This window comes from Lissotriton vulgaris, chromosome 2_2 (assembly GCF_964263255.1).
Source record: "Lissotriton vulgaris chromosome 2_2, aLisVul1.2, whole genome shotgun sequence".
In the NCBI taxonomy this organism is placed as follows: domain Eukaryota; kingdom Metazoa; phylum Chordata; class Amphibia; order Caudata; family Salamandridae; genus Lissotriton; species Lissotriton vulgaris.
In genome coordinates, this window is record NC_141688.1 from 181323557 (window position 1) to 181345684 (window position 22128).

General features: G+C 41.5%; 1 protein-coding gene across 9 annotated transcripts in view; it reads right to left on the reverse strand.

Annotated features, from left to right (window-relative positions):
* Positions 1 to 2410: 2410 nt before the first annotated feature.
* ANO5 (anoctamin 5) overlaps positions 2411 to 22128 on the reverse strand; it is a 282489-nt gene continuing 262771 nt past the window's right edge. For all 9 annotated transcript variants that reach the window (XM_086959504.1, XM_086959502.1, XM_086959500.1 and 6 more), the window contains 2 exons: positions 15814 to 15919; positions 2411 to 8375 (listed from right to left, as the gene is read on the reverse strand). In XM_086959504.1, the coding sequence (XP_086815630.1) occupies positions 8151 to 8375; positions 15814 to 15919 (331 nt within the window). In that variant the 3' untranslated portion in view covers positions 2411 to 8150. The remainder of the gene's footprint in view (positions 8376 to 15813; positions 15920 to 22128) is intronic.

Consider the following 22128-nt stretch of genomic DNA (forward strand, 5'->3'; position numbering starts at 1 on the left):
CAACAATTCCTTTATTCAGCTCCTTCATCAGCATCAGTTAGTGGTTAACACTACTAATTGTTGGGTGTGTGGGTTGATGCCACACACTACGGATAAGGGAATCCCATATCTGGTGTTACCGTATAGTTCCCAAGGGTCAGCTCGGGCATTCCAAACAATGTTTCGAAGCGCACTGGGTTTCCACCCCATTCGAGAACCACGTTCCCCCTACTCTGGTCCTACCTCGTATCAGAAGCCTTTATCGATAGCAATAGAGGATATGGATAGTGAGATCCATGACCCTTTTCTTATCCCTGAAGAAGAGGTACAAGCCTATAAGGTCCTAAGTAGAGGTGAATATAGTGTGTTCAGTAGTGAAAAGCAGCTTAAAAGCTCGCCTCCAATATGGGTCGTACCCCACACTGGTAATTTTTGTCTTATGGGTCGTGGTCGAAGATCGCAAGCCCGACTTGGAGCAAGTGCTTGCACTGAAAATTACATTCTGCCAATGTTCTCGTCCCCTGTGTTTCTGGCCGCCAAGGGTACATACTTTATCTGCTATGATCGTGCATACACATGGTTGCCCGCTGACTTCATGGGCACATGTTTTATTGCAAATCTGTTGCCTCCGACGTTCACTGTGGATGCCGATTATCATAAGACTAGAGTTGTACGAGGCGTGATTAGCGAAGAAGACACCGCCGGTCAAGAGGCAGGAGACTTTTTCAAGGGTTTCCTCCCGTTTTGGGGACCTATGGTTAATAGTAGGAACCTGAGACAGTTGACTCGAGTGGTAGAATCGACAGCTAACATTACTGCCAGTGCCCTTGGTAATATCACCACAGAACTTCAGGCGGAGAGACTTATGACGTTACAAAACCGAATGGTTTTAGATGTCATCTTAGCAGATCGCGGTGGGGTATGTAAGGTGATCCATTCGAGCTGCTGCATTTTCATTCCAGATAATGCTCCTACCGTCTATCAAGCCATCTCGAGGTTGCATAAGATCTCCGAATCCATACACGTGGATGTAGGGGATTGGACGCTACTTGGATGGTTTTGGGGCCTGATGTCGACTTGGGGTTGGAAAATTCTGATGATCATCGGAGTTGTGGTAGTGTTCCTGTTCACGTGTTGCCTTTGCGTGCAGTGTGGTCCTGCCTTATGTGGCCTCTGTGCTACAACGTGTATAAGACAGCCATCTGTTACCAAGGGGACTCGATTGGACAGAGCTATGCTACAGCAACATCTCGAGGGTCTGATGAATATCGAATATGATTCCGACTAGTGCTTGCCTACATGAGGGCAAAAGGAGCGTCTGAGGTTCCGTGACAATTGTAAGTGGTGTTTTCGACTCGCACGAATATGGTCGAGTCTGGTATCTGTGAACCGCAAATGACGAGTTTAGTAAGTGTGCGCAGTTTCGCTGTGCTAACTTAAACCGTTCGTTTGTTATGTGGGTTTTTCATCTGTACCCACGGGTTCCATCTTAGATACGGCATCCATTTTGTCTCTTGCCCTCAAGTAGCCAGCGAACGGACGCTGTCCGCTTCGCGACCCTGGGACTCCCGAGATATTTGCGGAAGACACATGTTCTTTGAAAGTGTCTTTATGACGAGGGGGTTGCTGCTGTAAGGCAGATGGCGCCGCTCGAGGCTCATCTTGCCGCACGGACTTATTGTCTCAGCCGTGCATCTCATTAGGCACGTCCCTTTGATGCCTGTATCTCGTGTTTCCCCGATACCTCCCCTTTTACACCCTTTCCGATCTCCCCACTGTCTCCGTCTTCCTCTGCACCTGTCTTCGTTCCTATTTCGATCTGTTTTACTGCTGATTGGAATTTGCTAATGGTGGGAAGATGGGTTTTTACAGTTGGGAACCGCCAAATGTTTCCGCACTTATGTTTCGGACCTTGTGTGTTTCAAAGTGACCAAAGCGACCCCTCCGGGGGCTAATTGTGGGAACCGGGTTGTAAACTTTTGTGTATCATGTTATCCTATGGGTAAAAACTGTATAAAAGGAGCGATCCACAGAACCAATTTGAAGCAGTCTCCCCGAACTACACTCGATGTACTTCCTGTGACTTCTGTGTTCCCTGCAGCAAATAAACCTTGAATCTTTGACGTCAGAGGAAGTGTCCCGTGTCTCTGTGACTTGTACGCCGGAGCAGGTTACCCACGAAGGTTTCAGGTGTTGTGCCCTGGCACCGCTGGGTCCAAAAGAACCCAGTCCTTCAGCAATGCTTTATTTGTAAATACCTTTAAGATCATTAATAAATATGATCTCTTCACAGACACATGTGGCATGCCAACCTGGCCAACAGCATAACTGCACAGCTTTGCACTCAAATAGATGAGAATAGAGGAGAAAAGGTGGGGAGTTAATTCTGCATTCAGCCGTAAAAGATAAATTTCACAGTTTCACACAGCAATACTTAATGAATATTTATTTACATGTTTCAATAAACCAGTGAAAAATAGAAAGTGTTTCAATAAAATGTTGTACTTCATGGTTCTGTGGCCTACATGGACCAACATACATTTAAGAACTGCAGAACCAAATCAAACATTGTTTATGAATATATTACTCTTACAACAAAAAATTAAATATAGTCAACCACTAAATCTGTGACTCTTCACAGTCCAGATGCTAATGTTTTAACACGATTTGCATAACTGACATTTTGCTCTTTCTGTGCATTTAATTTTAGCATAACATTTAATCATCATGTAAAAAGATGTGTTATGGAGAAGTGTAGCAATCGTTTCTAGAATGCAATATAGTGTACATTTCATTTGCCGTATGTAATGGGTGGAAAGCACCAGGATATTTGTTAAGATTTTAAGCATCAACACTGAAAAATAACATCATATTTTGATATATTCAACATTGGCTATCTCCGTTTACGTTTCATGAAGAAAACATTCCATATTTCAAAAGTAATAGACATAAGTAAAGTTTTAAAAGGAATTTTCAAGAACTGTGAAAGGTTAAATGATCCATACATTGCATCTACTTGCCTCCTTGACATGTGAAAGGTTTCAAAGTAGGGTAATCTTTTTCTTGATTCATAAAAGTGTTCACAAACCTATATCTCTTTCGAAATAATGTCCGCTATAAGGGTGTGAAATTTGATAAATTATCTACTCGCCCATGGGATGGATGGTTCAGAAATCTACTTGTCCTGTAAAAGAAAATCCATTGTTCATTTAGATGCCATGCAGCGAGGTGGCAAACTATGGCAGCTTGGCCATATCAGAGCTCTGATAACTACCTCTCTAGACGTGTTAGTTCTCCTCTCCAATGTCTTCACACACAGGAAAATATTAGAAATGTACTCCTACTAAGTGCAAGAGTAAGACACTTTTCAGGATGTGAAAAAAGCAGGTGTATGAGAAGTGAGTTTAAAATCACTCATCAGATCATCGAATGAGCAAATATTGTATATGTTCTGAGGTGAAAAAGTTAATTCACAACCGTTTGTTAGGGGTATGGTTTTCAGGTCTTCCATAAACTATTGTGAATTTCTGTAAGCTAAAAATGTGCACTATGCAAAGACTTAAAGCAGCAACTTTTCTTACTATCTTGAAGAATCGTGCCTCCAATTTATTAACATGTTGCCCATAAAGGTTTTGCACAGCTTCTCCATTATTTTTTGTTTTACACTACTGGCATGCATAAAACAAGTTTTATTGAATGATACTGCAGAGAACGAGTATTTAAATTTGCATGACAGATTAGCAAAACATTTTTCAAGTGGTAATTTCTTTGGGTATGTTTCATTTCGAAAGCTATCCTCAATCTTGTTTTCTTAATCATAAATCTCTCAGGCAGCATTATAAAGAGATTCAATTGTTAAATATTGCAAGCATGTTTCCACATTTGTATTCTGAAACAGCTCAAAATATAATAAAAGTTGACCTCACATCCCACTGCATTTCCTGTGAACACTTCATGTAATAATAAAGACTTTACATGAACCATATATACAAGTTTTAACAACTTCTATATAGAGATATGAACCATGCCTTAGTGGCAGATAGTACTTGTTCACACATTTGCGAACGCTAAACAGGCAGTCAAAGGGTTTGTGCTGCAGGGAGTGCTAGCAAATAAAATTAACATGCAAATATGTGCTTGTCATCAGCTGACAGGAATTCCACATCCCTGCACAATGGCGCTTTAAGTCTGCACTACAGTGTTTTTGCAATCAGCCTTTATCAATTCAGATTTGTCGACATAAATATGACAGTTTGTAGCTGTGACTGATGTCTAGCATGGGTGTTTTGGGACAGAACTGCATCACAGTGACCTGCTGCTCCAGCATAGCATGGTTTGTGAAGAAAAAGCCCTCTGCTAAAAGTTGGCACTGTTGGAAAAACGAATACATTTCATTTAAATTGCTTGGCCTAAAGTAAAATGCTCTTAACAAATGTGCACAATTAAAGTAGACATTGTGGCTTTTTATATGAACTTAAATGTGTTGAATTATAAAATCAATGGACCATGTCATTAATTACAATTTTCACTTGAATATTAGTTTCTTAATATCTGCTGATGGAATACTAACCTTGGAAAAAAATGTATATGATATTCAAAACCTGTAAATCTCCATCACCAACAGAGGCTCAGTCATATTTTGTGGGTAATGAATAGTCATTAAAATGGTTACATAACATAACTAGATTGGAATGCCATATCTTGAAAGTGCCAGGATGTTTAGACTGGCATGAAGCCATTCGATTTTCAAGAAACCTGTATGAAATGTCAAATACATTTTCATTTTACATGAGATCTGCATATACATTTATATGATAAGTTTTGATTTTTATTTAAATGCACTTTACATGTCTGCAGTATTTGCCCATAAAGGAATTTCTAATATTTTTACAAAATAAAAGTGTCACTCACAAGACCGACTTTGCCGATTCTTGGTAAAAAAGTTAATTCTGTCATGGCTTCCTTGATAAATCTGAATTACAGGTACTTCAACGAGTAAGTAGTACAACTGTATAAAAATGCAGAAATGTTTAGAAAAAAAACATGTTTGTATGCCGATGTGGATCTCAGGTATGTTTAACATTTAATACCAGATGCAATACTTTTGTGAGTATCTCAACAAACATCTATGTATTTTTATGTAGTGCGGGATTGCTCCATGTTAACTGCAATAGCAGATGACTGGAAACAACTTAAGGAAGATTGAGATTTAATATGAGAGCTTCCTCATTTTGACACATACATTATCAGTTACAGGCAATGATAAGCGTTATGGATGGTATACACTAGCAAGGCACCTAATCATGTCTTAATTCCGGTTAGAAATACCACCTGTAGAATAATGGCCATAATCAATTTCAATATTTGCATCAACATGTCAGGTTTCACAAATCTGCTCATGCATTCGATAAAATACATGAAGGATTTTAATATATAGTATATCCATAAGACAATTGATAATTTCAGTCTTTCAGGTCTAGAAAATTCCAAAGTGCAAATATAGATTAGGCATCAATAATTTAGGGAAATATATCCTCAATTTGCCATTTTAAAATGAGGCGCTCTGTGGTCAATCCAACAACATGATTTGCATAATACTGACTCACAGAACAATTTAACAGCAAAGTGTAATCTTTTTGGATAGCATAATATAAATACTTGTTAGCTACTGTTTAGAGAATTTTACGTGTAAGCGAACACCTTTACGTAAGCCAAATACATAGAAGTCAACGGTAATTTACACAAATGTTTGTCCAATGCTTATAAACAAGGCACTAAGCACGGAGCATTTTGTACATCAGTAAAAACTTAACGTCATAAAATATATTGATTACAACTCGCGAATGATATAAAATGAGGACGGTTTATAAAAAGCTTACAATTTATTGAACAAAATTATAACATCAGGCTAGTTCCCTGCTTCACTAAAAGACCAAAAGATCAAAATAAAATATAAAATCATGTTTAAAAAAATAAAAAATAAAAACACAAGGGATTTCAGATTAGAGGGCATGAATAAAATTATAATGTACAGTAAAAAAGAACAAATATGCACTAGATTGGCACACACATTATTGGTAAATTTTCCAAAATGGCAACCAATCTCAGCAAGCTTCTGAGTATAGCCTCTAGTTCAGCACCTGAAACAGCCAAGGACAAACAAGGCATGAAGACAAAGTATGATTGTAACCCTTTTAACTTTTGTCACAAAAACTGCCAGTTGAGAACTTGAGTATTAATATTGATTTGGATAAAAAGCTCTTCAAGAACTCATTTTGGATAATTTTGAATTTTGCAAAACCTGATTTTTGGAGTAATAACATGTTTTTATACCATGGATTCATAGCACTCTGGTGCAATTTCTATGCACCATCAGTAATAGATGTAACTATCAACTTATTGAAATGTTCTGAACTTGTCAATCTTGTGGTGGGAGATTGAGTAATCTTCACCTATTTTAGAACATGTGAACTGCAGATCACTAAATGTCAGTTATAAGCAATTATTCGTCCAAGTCATCTTTGTAGCATACTTGCACAAGAAGTTAAATAGATATGCAGTACTAGAACCAATGGCATAGATTTAAAATCAATAGTTTAGGTTTCATGGATGACAGCATTGAAGTGTCCACTGCAAATTTTAAAAGCTGCATGCTGGCTATGGCCGCATGGATGGTAGACAATTATCTATGACTCAATGGAGACAAGACAGAAGTCCATATGGTCCCACCCTTGGTGGCCTGAAATGCCTGGCCCATGCCTCTGTCCAGCCGTATCAGCAAAAAATCTTGGTGTCATAGTTAATCGCTCTCTCTCTCTCTTTTGACCCCAGATCAGCAGAACGGTTCCACCTGCTATGGTATTATTAGGATCCTGAGGAATATCTTTCCATGTCTTTCCCTCTCCTCTCGTAAGCAGGCAGCTGTTTGATCTGGTTCTGCCTAGATGGGATTATTGCAATGTTTTTTTCTTGGACATTAATACGGGATCCATCCATAAACTGCAGCTTGTACAAAATGCAATGGCAAGACTTGTAATGGATCTTCCTAAACTGCACACAGTTTGGTCATCCATTCGCAAGCTGCACTGGCTTCCTCTAGAAAAGAGAATTCTGTACAAGGCACTATGCCTGGTCCATAAGGCTCTTTATAGTTTGGGTTGCAAAGGTATTAAAAGACTCTTCTAATGGCAAGTCTCTACTAAACAACTGCGGTCTGCCAGGAAAAAATGGTTGGTAGTTCCCAGGAGGAGGGCCTGGTGGGGAGAGCATGTTCGGTTGCAGCCATCAAGCTCTGGAATTCTCCCCCTCTATTCATCTCTGGTTAAGAGACTCTCACCTTCCTTTTCGTAATGCCTTAAAAACATGGCTCTTCACACTTAAACATCTAAACTCCTTATTGTGTTTCTACGACCACCGTTTCTATCTGTAGCGCCTTGACACCTTAAGGCAAAGTTCACGCTCTATAAGACCAACATTGATTCATTTGTGGATAGCTCTCTGCATGGCAACTGTTTGTATGCAGAAAAGAGTGACATAAATTAATCATAACATTTATAGCCCGGAAATTTCAGACTAATGTTCAGTTAGCACGCACAAATATTGTCCCGCACCATCCAACAAGCATTTTCTTGTCCAATTATAAAATACCATGGCATACCTACCTTGTGTATCTTAACTTTCAATATGCACAGTTAAAAAAATTATAGGGATGCTGGGAAAATGCAGAGTTCACCTTCGAATTGTCACTAGAAGCTCCCTCCATTTGGAAGAATGCTGGTCCATAGTTTAGTTGGGAATTAATTGAGCAAGAAATTGTAGCATGGAGCAAGCAGGCATTTTTCCATCACAAACAGAAGGAGCAGAAACTCCTGGTCATCCACAATTCTAGATTTCCATAAAATGGAACAGCAGGTATTGGTAGACAACTCAACAAAATCCTCTCAAGTTTTTTTTTCTAGCAGAGCCCCTGCTAAAATACAGTTGCTTATTGAACTTCGCCACTTCTTGAATTTTAGCCACTTTGGGAAAACCTTTTTTTTCATACAATGATCTTTAACAACTGGCAATAAAAGGTTTTACCTTTCATATGGCTTTAGGTATATTGCACAGACCGGTATAAGGTAAGGGCTGAGGTTTCACAGGCTAACCGATACACTGAATAGAAAACACGGTTACATCAATTCAGACAACTGAACTTTTCCTTCAGTGGCAATGACCTCCTTTTCAATATCAACATTACATTCCTTTTGCATTAGCTTCTCTTTCAGTTTATAAAGTTCATATTCATGTAGAATCTTTTGTGTCAAATATTTTTCACGTTTGATTCTGGCTTTCACTTCTGAAGGTACATCAGGAATCATCCATGCCACAAAGAATTTGACTATAAAGACAACATGCTGAAAAAAAAGAAAATATATATTCATTATATTTAGTTCTTTATTACGACTGCTATCATTTGTAATACAACTCCACCATCACACAGTCTCACCTCAGAAAAAAAATATTTTCAGAAGTGTTTATGATGTACTATGAGGCAGTTATAAGTCAATAAGAAAATTTTCTGGCAAATAACACCAACACATTTTGATACAATTGAGAACTAGAATATTACAATACTAAATTGCCGCTAGAGCAACGGAAAGTTCTACTTCAAACTAAAAGCAACATGGTCAGTCTGCATACTTGTTAAAAGTTCCCCAAACTTTTTTCTTTCAACCTCCTATTTTGCTGAATTAATTGTTATTGACTTTAGTACTCTGTGCACTTTACCAAGGCTAACTAGTGATACGGTGCTTGTGTACACTCCCTAAAAACATGCTAAATTGGTTTACACTGGATGGCTAGATTTAATTTACATATACGTACCTAATAAATTGGTATACATTATACACAGGACCTGTAAATTAAATGCTACTAGTGGGCATGTAGCACTGATTGTGCCACCCACTTACGAAGTACCTGACCATCTATCCTAGTCCTGCCATTGCAGCCCGAGCACAGTTTTAAACTGCCAAATTGTCTTAGCAGTATAACCCCTTGGCAAGCATTAAATTCCCGTTTTAGTGCAAATTCGCCACACTAAGGTAGGCCCTATGTAGGCCATAGGCAGGGTGCATTCTAACTAAAAGGCTGGATATGTAATTTTTAAGTTTTACATGTCCTGGTAGTGAAAATCTACTAAGTTAGTTTATCTTTACTGTGAGGCCTACATCTCCCATAGGATAACAGTGTTGCCTTAGTACATTTAATACGTTCTACCTTTTGATTGGGAGCAAAGATTTCATGTCTAGTGTCTCAAAAAATTGTATTATGAAATCCTCTTTAATGGTAAAGACATATTTTAAGTTACAATTTTGAAAAATGCCTCTTTTCCGAAAGTTTGCATTTTCCTTTCCTAACAACTTGGTGCCTGTAGTCTGTTCTGGGTCACATGACTGTGTGTAGTTAACAGTTAAATTGGAGGCAGAGCAGTTTGTTGGGCAGATGTGAGGTATTATGGCATTGCTTGGCAAATACTTTTTTTTGTTTTTTTCAGAACAAAACTCCCAAACCCAGAGTTTGTTTTAGAAAATCAGAAGATCAATCACCCTCACATACAGAGAGTTTTCTCCCGCTGAACAGGTTCATTAATTGATTCTCCTGCCCATGTTTATCATGCCTTGGATGGTGGACTTGAAAGGAAATCCAGTGAAGGTAAGGTGAGACAGAATCTCTATCACCTGTTGGCCCAACAGGAGCCGAATGGCAGATGGGCTGTCTGGGTCAAAGATTTCTGATGGCCCCTCTGATGCGTCTCTGCTATCGGATGCACTTAGGTTCACACACCACAAAAAGTGATCATAAACTGCAAATTTGGCAGATGCCCCACATCTGTCAAACTCAAAATTACCTCAAATCAATAGGGACCAGATATTCAAAAGGTATTTTGCATTGGCAACCATGCAATTCACAGAATCACTGTTTGAAATTGCAAAATGACTTTCAAATGTACAATTTTCTGAGTTAAAACATCTTTTCTAACTCACACTAGATTCCAAATTGGATGGAGCGTCCTGCAATTATTTTGATTTTGGACTATAATTCAGATCAAACCACTGATCAGCCTCAGAAGCCTCAAAAGGTGGCAATTGATTCGGCAAGGAAAAGCAGTCCCAAGAGAGACAACCCCACTTGGTTTTCAAAATGGTAAACAGTTTTCTATTTGTAAATAACAGAGATTGTGGAGGCAGGTAACCATTCTCCCATTTGTAGCAAATCAAAGGGTGTTGCAATTTGTGAGCTACGCAATAAGTGGGGTAGTGACTCAACATAAATTGCAATTTTCATTATGACCTATTAATACATCGGTTGCTGTGCAAAGTCAGATTCTATTCACAAAAAAGTAAGTATGCCATTTGCAAACAATCTAAAAGAAAAATTAGGTCCCATCTATGACTACAGTTGGGCATTAAAGTACATAGTGACAAAGAATATTACATCTTTTATGCATGATGAAAAGTCAAAAAACTGTATGAGTGTGTGTAAGCCTATTGTAAAAGTTCAGGAAAAACATAGAAAGCAAGACTCTTAAAATCTGAAGATGTCAAGTGTAGGAGAGTAGGGTCTGCTTCCTATGGTCACTCCCGCTTTTTGCTGTGATTCTCTGGTTTTTCAACTTTAGTGTGGCTGTGGGCCTGCTAATCAGACCCACAGCCCAGCTGTTCTCTCTCTAAATTGATACCATGTACTTTAGGTATATACCAGATTGGTTACTGGGTCACCCTTGTGAGCCCCTATATAGTGTGCCCATAGGTACCCAGGGCTTAGGTGTACTTTCGGCCTGCCAGGGGCTGCAGCATGTATTGTGCCACCCCTGTCGTGCTTTCGAAACTGCCACCACAGGTCTGTTCGCGCAACCTGGGTAAGGTGGTGTAATCACCCCTTACTTAGATATAGTATACCTATATCTATATTTACATATAGACACACATACACCTATAAGTCACTCCGATGGCAGGCCTTAACAATCCTGGAGGCAGAGTGCTTGGATTTATGTGAGAGGGTGCCCTAGCATGAGCGGAGCCTCTCTGCAGCTTTCGGAACCATCTCCTTATAGCTGTTCTACGATATAGCCATACCATATATACTCTTAAGTGCATTATAATCCTCGCGGTTAATGCTAACTTTGGTTTGGGTTTATCAAAACATGTCGTGTAAGGTGTCAAACAATTTTGGAATACTACCCCCCTCCCCGCAGTCCTGGCGGCGGGGGTACCATTCCACCCTTCTAGAGGGAGAAGACATGTAGTTACTGGTTTACCCGGTTAAAGTTAAACAGAGCCTCAGCATCACAAAATGGATGCTGCTGCCACAGACACGAGTCTGACCTCCTGCTGCTGGACAAAACTCCGGCAGTGGATGCCTGGACAATAGGTTTCCTGTCCAGGAAGGTGCCAGACAGAGTTTTGAGTATTGGGGCAGGGAGGGCTGCATTAGCAGATGCTTTTCCAGACACTGCCTGGGGCACACAAGGTGCTCCAAGCATAGCACTCAGCCCCAGCTCTGGTGCGAAACTGGACAATGGGAAAGGGGTGTAACCACCCCCTTCTTAGGTCCACCCATAGGAGGGACCTTAAAAGATAGTCCAACCCCTGAACTTAGTATATGTATAGGAACCAAGTCCATAGGACTTCAGATAACCCTGGACGAATCTTTGCAAGATATATCCTGGATCTTCGACCTTCCATTTTGACTGGAAGACGGAAGAAATCTCCCTTGTCGTCAAGGAGGGACCACCCTTTTCAAACAGGCACCAACAGCAACTTTGCTGGTCTGCATTTTCGAGGCTCCCGCCGGATCCCGTAGAATCTGCGACACAGGACAAGAACTTCCAGACCTCTCTGACCCCAACCCACAATCACAGCGAAGCTGAGACCCGTGGCGGACACGAGAGACTTGAGACCGGAACTCCTGAACATCCTGTATTTTGCAAGCTGCACTCCTTTCTCGAGGTATCTAAAAGTTGTGCATTGGGGTGCTTGAAGCCCCAGACCCGAGCACCATTTGCACCGAAGCTCAGGCCTCCACACGGCACGAGTGTCCTGTGGGGCCCCCTCCTGCATTTCAGCTCGACGCATCTTCCCGGTTCCTTGCCCGTTGGCTAGTGAGCCCCCTGAAGACGCTTTGCTTTCCTGGTTGCTCCAGGCTTGCTCCAACTTCCCTGCAAAGGAGAAGTTCCTCAGACCTTGCTGGTCTGCACCAAAGGCATTCACGACATCCTGCGTGGGTTGAGTTTGCCAAGGCTTGTTGAGTCCATTCCGAATACCGACACTGCAGTCAACTAGATCCTTCGTGGGACAGCTCGAATCCAGCGCCTGGTCGTCGTCGACGCCTCCCGGTCCTCGTGGCTTAAGAGACAAACTTTACTACTTCACCTGAAATCACCTGACATCGCTTGGTTCCTTCCTAGTCACTGGCTAGTGACCCAGACTGTCCCTTCTGCTTTCAGGTTCTTCAGATCTTCGATCCACCCTTGGATCCACCTGGACACTTTTCCTCTGGTCGCCTGAAGCACTTCTTTGCAGCTCTCCATTGAAAACGACGACGAAACCAGACACGAAAAGACACCTATGCACCGGCTTCCCTGGGTGAGGTAACACGAGTACTCCGGTGCTCCCGTGGGTCTTGACTCTCGAAGTGTCCTACTTTAAAAGGGTTCCTTCCTAGTCCATCCGGAAGTGTCCTTAAATTGTATATTTGTAACCTTTATGTTTCCCATAGAAAGTCAATGGTAACCCGCATCTGTGTTTAGACACTGCACGCGTCTCCCATGGGCCTACTACTTCCTAACTTTTGATTGTTTAGAGTAGCCCTCATAAAAGGAAAATGTAACAGTCAATTAGAAAATGTTTTTATTAGATATGTGCTGTTGGATATTCTGAAATTTAAAATGAATAGTCACTGAAATGCATAGGAGCCCTGAAAATGTTTACTAGATGGTTTTAGGTTTTGCTTTTGCTTAGAAATAAAAAAAATTATAATTCTATTTGTAATAGTGGTCATTACTTTTTCCTGCTATCTGAATGTTAATTATGACCTAATGCTACGTTCCCTTTGTATTCCTGCTTATACCCGCTTAATGAAATGTTTAGAATGGAAAATGCCCACCTAGCAATGAATTAGGAAATTTGATTAATGTATGGAAATTTATGTGCAAATATTCACTGGATCATAGGAATGTCTTTAGCTGATGCTAAAAAGACCATCTGTTAAATATTGGACGGATTGGTTAGCATGAGCTAAAAGCCATTTTGTATTTCTGGCAGCCATTTTAGTTTGCCATGTGCTGCCACGTGCTCACCATGCCAGTGTTGACTGCTCTTGTAATCTGCCTAGAAACAAACTATATTCAGCATCTTCCACCTTCGCACATGCTCAGTTGAGCTTGTAGCTGTCCTTGCAACTGTTCCTAGTATGTAAATGTCAGGATGTGTTTGCCAAAAACAGCCACTGTTCGCTCCTCCCACTTTCTTGAGCAAGCAGATCTTGCAGGTCCATAATAGTCATGTGGAATGCTTACATGAGTCAGAACTGCCCCTTGGTCTTATGCAGACTATGTAACCCCGAATATATGTAAGGCCCCAGTTTTCTGTACTCCTTGGACTGCCTCATTCAGTTGCTAAGGCTTCTGTGTGACGTAGTCTGACTCATTTGTGGTTAATAAAGATGTTACTTTTATATTTCAACTTCTGTGCCAATTTCTTCTTTGTTGGTTTAAAAAAACCAAGTATCAGTGGGACCCCAACGAAGGTTTATTGATTTCTTCACCAGGATTAGGATTGGTTTTTCCATTTTCTTCTGAATCTACTCAGCAACCCGCAAAGTATATATATTATACCATTGTATACATTTGGCAAACCACAAGCTTTCGAAAATATCATCCCAAAGTTAATTTTCTAATCTTTTTAGGACAGGTAGCATGTTCTTGATCATTTCAAATTAGCTGTTTTTCTTAAAAGGGGCTAGACATCTTTTGAGCACATAACCTTTATCTCAGATATCTGCTATCACTTTCTTTGAATGTGGCTATTTCAAATGCTCATCTTCATGGAATACCCTACAGTACAATATTCCCAGGTATTTATATTCTAAACAGTTTGCGACAAAGGTTGTCGCAAACTGTTTAGAATATAAATACCTGGGAATATTGTTTGACAAAGGAGGTCGCTTCTCGAACCAATTAGAGGGAATCAGGAGGAAAGGGATGCTGATAGCGACCACGCTCAAACAGCTAAAGTTTAATCTAAATGGTCCTACTCTACTCCCACTGCTCCGTGTGGTACAAGTTAAGCTAGAGTCATCTATTACATACGGCAGTGAGGCTCTAAAAGGCAAAGACACGAAACTGCTGGACACAACAATTGCAAAGGCTTATCGACTTCTCTTTAACCTGCCAACCTATACCTCACAGGCCCAGATCCGGCTAGAGTTTGGACTGACCTCCCAAAACCTTGCGAGGAGAGGCGCGTACATAAAGTGCTGGCAGAAAATCAAGAACTCGCCAGAAAATTCACTTAACCATCTGCTATGGCTAGACTTAAGCAGCTCTCTTCAATTGCCGGCAAAAACTTTCTTAGAGGAATCCCTGACTGTCACAGGTCTCAAAGAACTATGGGAAACTCCTTTACCGCATGCGCAGTTCAAGCGTGTTGTAAACAAGAGCATAAAAAGTCAATCGCACTTGGAAGATAAAGCGACTTTTTCACAAAGGCGACACGCTTGGATGACTCTGGCCACATATAAATCGCCTGGGCGACAGGCATACTTTAGTCTGGGGTACGGCAGGAAATCAAAAGAAGCCTTTTTAAAATACAGGCTAGGAATTTTACCCTCTATTCCACATTTGCAACCATGGTTGAGAAGGGACTGTGGGACAAAATGCAGGCTGTGCGGGGCAGAAAATGAAGATCTCGAACACCTATTATGTATCTGCCCAAGGCTGAAAGAGGAAAGAGAAGCCCTGTTAAAAACTGCCTTCAACGAACAAAAAATCCGCACACGTAGACAAGCGGTTCTTGCTTGTTTTGACCCAGGCCTTCCCCCACTAAACAGGAAGTTGGTAAAATTCTTGAAATGTCTGGAACTGAAACTAAAAAATCTGGCAGAGAGCACAAGACTGGACTAGTTGAAAAATGGCCAAGACTTTACATCATGACCACATAGCCGTACCAAAACGTTTTTATTAAGTTCTCTTGTTTTAAAAAACTAATATATCTTTCTTTACAATCTTTTATCTGAATGCATGAACTATCAATGTACTTTTGTAATGGTTTTAATTAACCTAAAAACAATAAAAAATACTTACTTACCTACAGTAGATTTATCATCTTGCAAGGTTAAAACAGTTACCCTCTACATGGCAGAATCCATTTTTATGGTGCCATCACATGGTGCAGAATAAGTAAAGAAAGAATCTGTGTTTTTAGAGAGTGCATTTTAAGAACATTTTGATTGTTAAAAAAAGTGATCCAAAGTTATCACACGTAGAAGAAGAAGAAGAAGAAGAAGAAATTAATATAATCCTGGAAGAGACATTCAGTATATTATGGTGTTCCTAAGTGGGCCACAGTGAGGGGTTGGGGGTCCTTGTGGCATAATCCTAGCTTACCATTTTGGTCCAATGGTGTGATATTTTTTAAGCAATAATCTTGTTCTTCATCCACAACATTTATTTTGAGTACTTTTCCAAATTCTCCCTTGCGCTTGAACAAGATATGATTAGCAACATTTACAAAGGGTTGCCGGATATAAGAAAAACATGAACATACACACAAACAACAACACACAGTTACCTACCTCCATGATAATGATAAAGGCCATTTTAGCAGCAAGAATATGCCAGAATTGCATACTGTGTAAATATCTCCTTTCATGGTCAGGGGGATAGCGATAATCTCTGTACCTGTGAATTAAATAATGTAAAATGTTTATCAGTCATGTCTAATCGAATAAGAATCGTACTCTTCAAATATACCATTGGTTCCTAGAGAGTAATTCTGGAGATCAGTCATCAAAAAACTGTAGATGTTGACAATTACTTTTTGTCTTAGATATATTGTAATTTTTCAACAAGGAAATGAAACCGAGATAGGTGAGGTGAGTGGCACAGTGCACATAAGAATAAACTGATTTAGTGGTGCACCATCTAATTGCACATTCTCACCTTCTGCTTACTGCCATAGTTGTTAGGGTACAGCTGTAAATACTCATATCTGAGGATGTTAGAACCGGGGTCTCTAGTTGGCAGGGGTATGCACCCTAGTCCAAGTAGGGACCACCGCTTCCGACCTGGTAGCTTGGCACAGAGCAGCAAAGGCGTAACCTCAGAGGCAATGTGTAAAGTATTTGTGCAACACACAACGGCGATGACACAGTAAAAACACTCACAAAAGGAACACCACACCAGTTTTGTATAAGAATAAGAATTTCTTTAACTAAAAGATATGCGAAAACCAACAGCAGGCAAATCTAGCTCCAGGCAAGATCAATAATAAAAAGGATTCCAGTTTCCAAGCAAGATCAATAATCAATAAGAATGAATCCAGTTCCCAGGCCTGAATAATAATAAAAAGGATTCCAGTTTCCAAGCAAGATCAATAACCAATAAGAATGAATCCAGTTCCCGGGCCTGATAAAATCACCGAAAGCACAGGTGTGCCAAGGGCTCCTGCTGGTAATGTCTTTCTCACAGTGTCCTTGGATGGCAAAAGTTCACTTGTGGTAGGTTCTTATGGTCAAAATTCACTGGGGGAAGGTTCTTAGGCCAAAGTTCCCTTGTAGCGTAATAAGTGTGCCACTCATAGAAATGATGCTCTCAGCGTATGAAGTGCGGCTTCCCAAGCGCTGCTGGTAATGCCACAGTGTCAATTACCAAGTAATTATGCCCCCGTAGGCCGGTCAGTGAAGGACGGTTCCCAGCCAAGCACAAAGCTCACACTCCAGGTACCCGGCCAACCCGCACCCCGCTCCCTCGGAGCAGCCTGCTTGCACTTAGGCGTTACCTGGGGTGGTGGTTGTGGGCGCAGGTGCGAGGTTCCTCTCCCCCTGGGGCCTCGGGCTCAGCAGGCGCTGCACCGGTGGGGGTCACGGCCACACAGCGCTCCTTTAGCACAGCGCTTAACAGTGCCTCCAAGTCCAGGGGCTAGAAAGTGGTGGAAGTCTATGGAAGGGTCTGGGGGTAGGGGCTTCTGGAAGAGTCCAGGGAGTGCTGGTATGTTCCCTGCCTTCCCTGACCTAGCTGTCACAGTGACGAGAGACAGGCCGTTAAGGCTACAGTGGGCAGCCCATCACAGCTCATCCCAGGGAACAGGGAAGGTGTGAATCACCACTCCCAACTCCCAACCCAGGCAGCTATCAGTGTGCAGAGGGGAGGGGGGGGGGGGGAGTCTGCAGAGCCTAATCTAAGTGTAGGCAGGAAAAGGTCCACTTTATAAAAGCGGGATCCCTAGCGTAGTATTGCCCAAACTCTATATATCATTGGAAAGGGTTCCCGCCCCGAGTCCACAAGACCAAACATGACAGACTTATTAGGTCCCTGTCAGAAGTTATCCCATAAGGAGAGGTTCCCAATATTAGCCTATGGAGGATTAGCCTTACTGCGGTAGCAGTGGCTTGTGGCAGATATGCCAGCCTCACAAGGTTTTAGGGGAGAGCACCCGCACCTCAGCACTGTTTAGCAGTGGTGAGGCGCCCAGAGTCCTAAGTCTAACAAAAGGTAAGGTAAAAATGAGAGGCTAAAGGGCAAAAAGGTAGGGGAAGACCACCCTAAGGCTGACAGGTCCAACAGTGGACAATAACACTAAATGTATGTACTGATATTATAGATGACTCGGTTTAAAACAATATAGTGTCAGCAGGCTTTAATCACTAATGTAGTCCCAAAGCCTGAATATTCCCATGTCCTTACTCTGAACCCATATCTTCTGCTCCCCAATACCTCTTCATTACTCACTGAGCCAAGAGTTTGGGGAGGCACGGGTTGTTGAAGGATGAGCTGCTGTAACTATGAAAAGGAAGCTTCCACATATCGCTACCTCTGCACCTGCACAATAAAACCTATTCACATACAAGATAGAGCCTTCAGTTGATGAGAGGGGCTACTGCATCTTCCTTTCTGAAATCACAAACCCTGCCTCTCATTATGGTTGCCCAATCTCCATAACCCATCCTTTCTATTTTATTTATTTACTGATTTTATACAGCGCATAGCTGCCCCAGCGATGGGCGTCTCAGCGCTATCTAGGTAAGTGTTCTTAAATCAGATATAGAAAAGTGTGAGGGCGAGTACCCCGGAAAGAGCCAAGTCTTTATGGCTTTTTGAAACTCTAGATGGTTCTGAATTCCTCTAATCGCAGAAGGAAGAGCATTCCACAGTTTCGCCGCCAACAACTTAAAGGAGCGGCGACCCGCTCTGGCTCTGTAAACACTGGGAATACAGACCAACATTTTATCCGCGATTCGGAGAGGATGACTCGGTGTGTACGGCACTAACAAATTGGCCAAGACAGTAGGAGCTCGACGAGACAACATTTTGTGGGCAACACAAAGGGTCTAGAAATTGATTCTTCTCTCTACTGGCAGCCAGTGTAGTTTGGATAAAGACTTGGACACTGAGCACGATTGAGTTTGGTGGGTCTTCCTGTACGTTTAGCCAACACTGTTGCTTGTATATGGAATATTGACAGGATGATTACATTTGTACACTACAGAATGATAATTCGAGCAAGGCCTGTGTACTATGGTATGCATGGCCACTGCTGTAACTACTTGGTTACTAGTGAGCACAGCACATGCAAGCAGACAGAAGTCATTGAGCTGATATTTTAAAATAAACATATTGTAGTTAAAACACAGAATATTTTAACAGCTTAATAGCTTGGCCCTGTATGTTATACTGGATATATTTTCCCTGTCTTCATTAAGTGACCATTTTATTGGACCAGAATCATATTTTATGGTGGAATATAAAGTAATATTAGAACACAATTAGCACCAAAAAACAACCTGCTGCTAAAACAGAACTTATAATGGCAGGTTGAAGCAGCTATGTCTAAACCTTCCTTCTGTGTGTAGTGATACTTTGAGGACATTCTAAAAATGAAGTATAAATCTAATTTATCTACAATGAAGTAATCAATATAAATGCTGGGCAAAAGAGAAATGTTTTATTTTGCCTCTGCCACTTTCTATATAATTAAAAAATATTAAAGTGATAAATCAAATTAAAGTTGCTGTATGGGTTTGATACTGCAGACAGTTTCAAAGTACTATGGTTAGCAAAAGATTTGATAGTGAGGTACACATGTATTAATTCAAATAAAACAAGCATTTGCAATGCAATCGGTCTCACCATTGGGACCTTGTAAGTGTTTATCCAGAGCTATTGGCTCTGCCAATGTGTTTACGTCATGTTATTACAATTTACTTAATTTAACAACAGTCCACAAACCACTTTGTACAGACTTCCCATTGCATTTATTCACCATCAACCCGGAAAAATCAGCCATAGTACTTTAATATATGAATTAGATCGTTGTTAATCAAGACACTTTGTTAGTTTGAAAGTTCCTGAAAGTGGAACACATATAGGAGCATATTGGCCAATTATAGCCTATACCTTTGTTGCTCGAAGGGAATATAAAAGCCTACAGCTTACTTGTTGCACAGTGATTGAATTCAAATGATATTTAATAATAATGTTCATTCCTTCATGCTTTGGATCAATATCTCCTTACCTATCTCAGGAGAATTCAAGTTAGCTACTGCAGTATGACTGCTTGTTAACCCCTCCCCTGCTGATGACAGAACCGCTCCGTCATCTGCTACGGTTGGGCTGTGCTGATGACGGAGCGGTTCCGTCATGGCCCGGCCGCCGCGCCTGCGCGGCGCTGATTTCGCACCTGCGCGGCCGTTCTATTGAGCGGAGCGGGCCATGACGGAACCGCTCCGTCACCAGCACAGCTCAACCGCGGCTGGTGATGGAGCGGTTCTGACACCAGCATGCGGCCGCCGCGCTGACGCCCCGCCCCGTCAGCGCTGCGCCGGAATAGTCGCCGCAGCGAAAGGGTTAACCAACAGCCCCTTTGTAGCCAAGGAGCACCAAATGTGAAATAAGAACATTCATAATGTGCCTGCACTCTTGAGCTGCCACTGTAAAGCATCACCTTTCTAAAACTCTGATCCATGTTTATTCTGTAATAACACCCCTCCCCCGTTCATTTTTATTCTGTAATATCCCCATTTTCTCTGAACTAAGAGTAGGATAACTATGGTCCAAGTTCATTGAATATTTTACCAAATCTCGTACGGTTGGACTCCAGAGATGGATGCATTGCAGTTGCCTTTTTCTCACAAAATATATATTATTATCTGTGGTGGCAATATAAAGAATAATGGATCAAAATATGTTTGCAGGTATAGGTGATTGCCATCATGAATGAAAAGCAAAACTCCATCTAGTTAACCCGGTTTTGTACTCCTTTTTCTGTCCTATGATCTTGCTATATCCCTTGAAATCTCAAGGTGTTGCATATACTCATCATGATAGGAATAATCCGATGCTGCCTTCTATTTAACTCAGTGAGTCATTGCCAGTCCTCTAAACAAGCACCACCTTATTTTCGCAGGTACCTTTGTTCTTAAACACTGAATCTCAGCAGCGCTTGTACAACACGGAATGTCAGTCTCCAACCCAAAAATAAACACAGACCTCAACTACTCTGGAAACGCAGGAGCTTAAACCACTCCCCAAAACAATGAACCTCAAGCACTGCTAAAATGTAACCCTTTAACTGAAAAAATAAACCGTAACTGTAGTTCTTCATTCTTCAGCACTCTCAAAAACAATGATCCTGACAGATCCAGTCGTATGGCCATGCAAGCGGAGGGCTAACAGTGCTGTTCAGCTTACGTACACTGTTTCCTAGTGTAACCAGGCGCTATATAAAAGGCTTTTATTAATATTATTATTATTATTATTACTCACCGGCGTAGCTAGGGGAGTGTGGGGGCGGTCCACGCCAGGCGGCATTATTATTGGGGCGCCGGCCGCGCGGCACTGGTGGCACGTTGCGGCTGGGTTTATAATTTCTTTGGGACACTTTCACTGACACTACTGTCAATTACAGTAGTGTCAGTGTACACAAAAAAATGATAAACGCCACCGCAACGGGCCACCAGTGCCGCGCCCGCGGTCCCGTTTGAAGTGCGCATGACACTTAATCCCGGAGCAGTGAGCACCAAAGAAGACGTCATCACTAATCAGCCCGAATTCTTTTGTAGCTCATCGTCCTCGTTGTTGTTTTCATTAAGGCGCGCGCGCTTCCCGATTACTCGCTGCATGCAGGGTAATTGGCCTCCTAGGCAGGCTGCAAGGCAGGCCATTCAGGAGGTGGGCGGCAGGTTTGATTTTCCTAGCTGGCAGACTTGCGTTGGACAACACTGTGAGGTAGGAGGCAGCTGGTTGTAGTCTTAAAATCGGAGTTGGCTCGTGTATATTGGCCTGCCCACTCTTGCATTCACCTACCCAGACTTTCGCATCATGTTGGCCCAGCGGGGCACACTCAACCGCCTCCTGTTTGTTTATTTATTTATTATTTCATTTATGCGTTTTTATATAGCGCGGACTTTACCCGAAGGCGTCAGACGCTTCACAATAGGAACAGTTATGATACACGAGGAGAACAAGTGAAAATATTACACCAGTAGACGTTAAATTACATGAGGCAAAAGTGACAATTGTGTGCAAGCAAAATACAAGAGGTGGCAAACGGTGCATTACAGGAGGAAAAAGTGATGTGTGCAGGTTACAAGAGAAAACAAAGTACAATTAGAGGTATAATACTGCAATATATGGCAGACACTCACGCACAAGAACAAATGTTACGTAGGCAATTGTGGCACTTGTGCAAGTATCAAAAGCAAACAAAGTGTGAGAGGTAGCAAACAGTGTGTTACAAGACAAAAGTGGCGTGTGCATGTTACAAAAGAGTACCAAACACAGGTAAAAGGATAATACTACAATAAATGGCAAACACTCCAACCACAAGAACACACTGGGAAGGCACTTCCATTGCCATGGAGAATAGAATTTTCAGTAATGGGAGGTCTTCC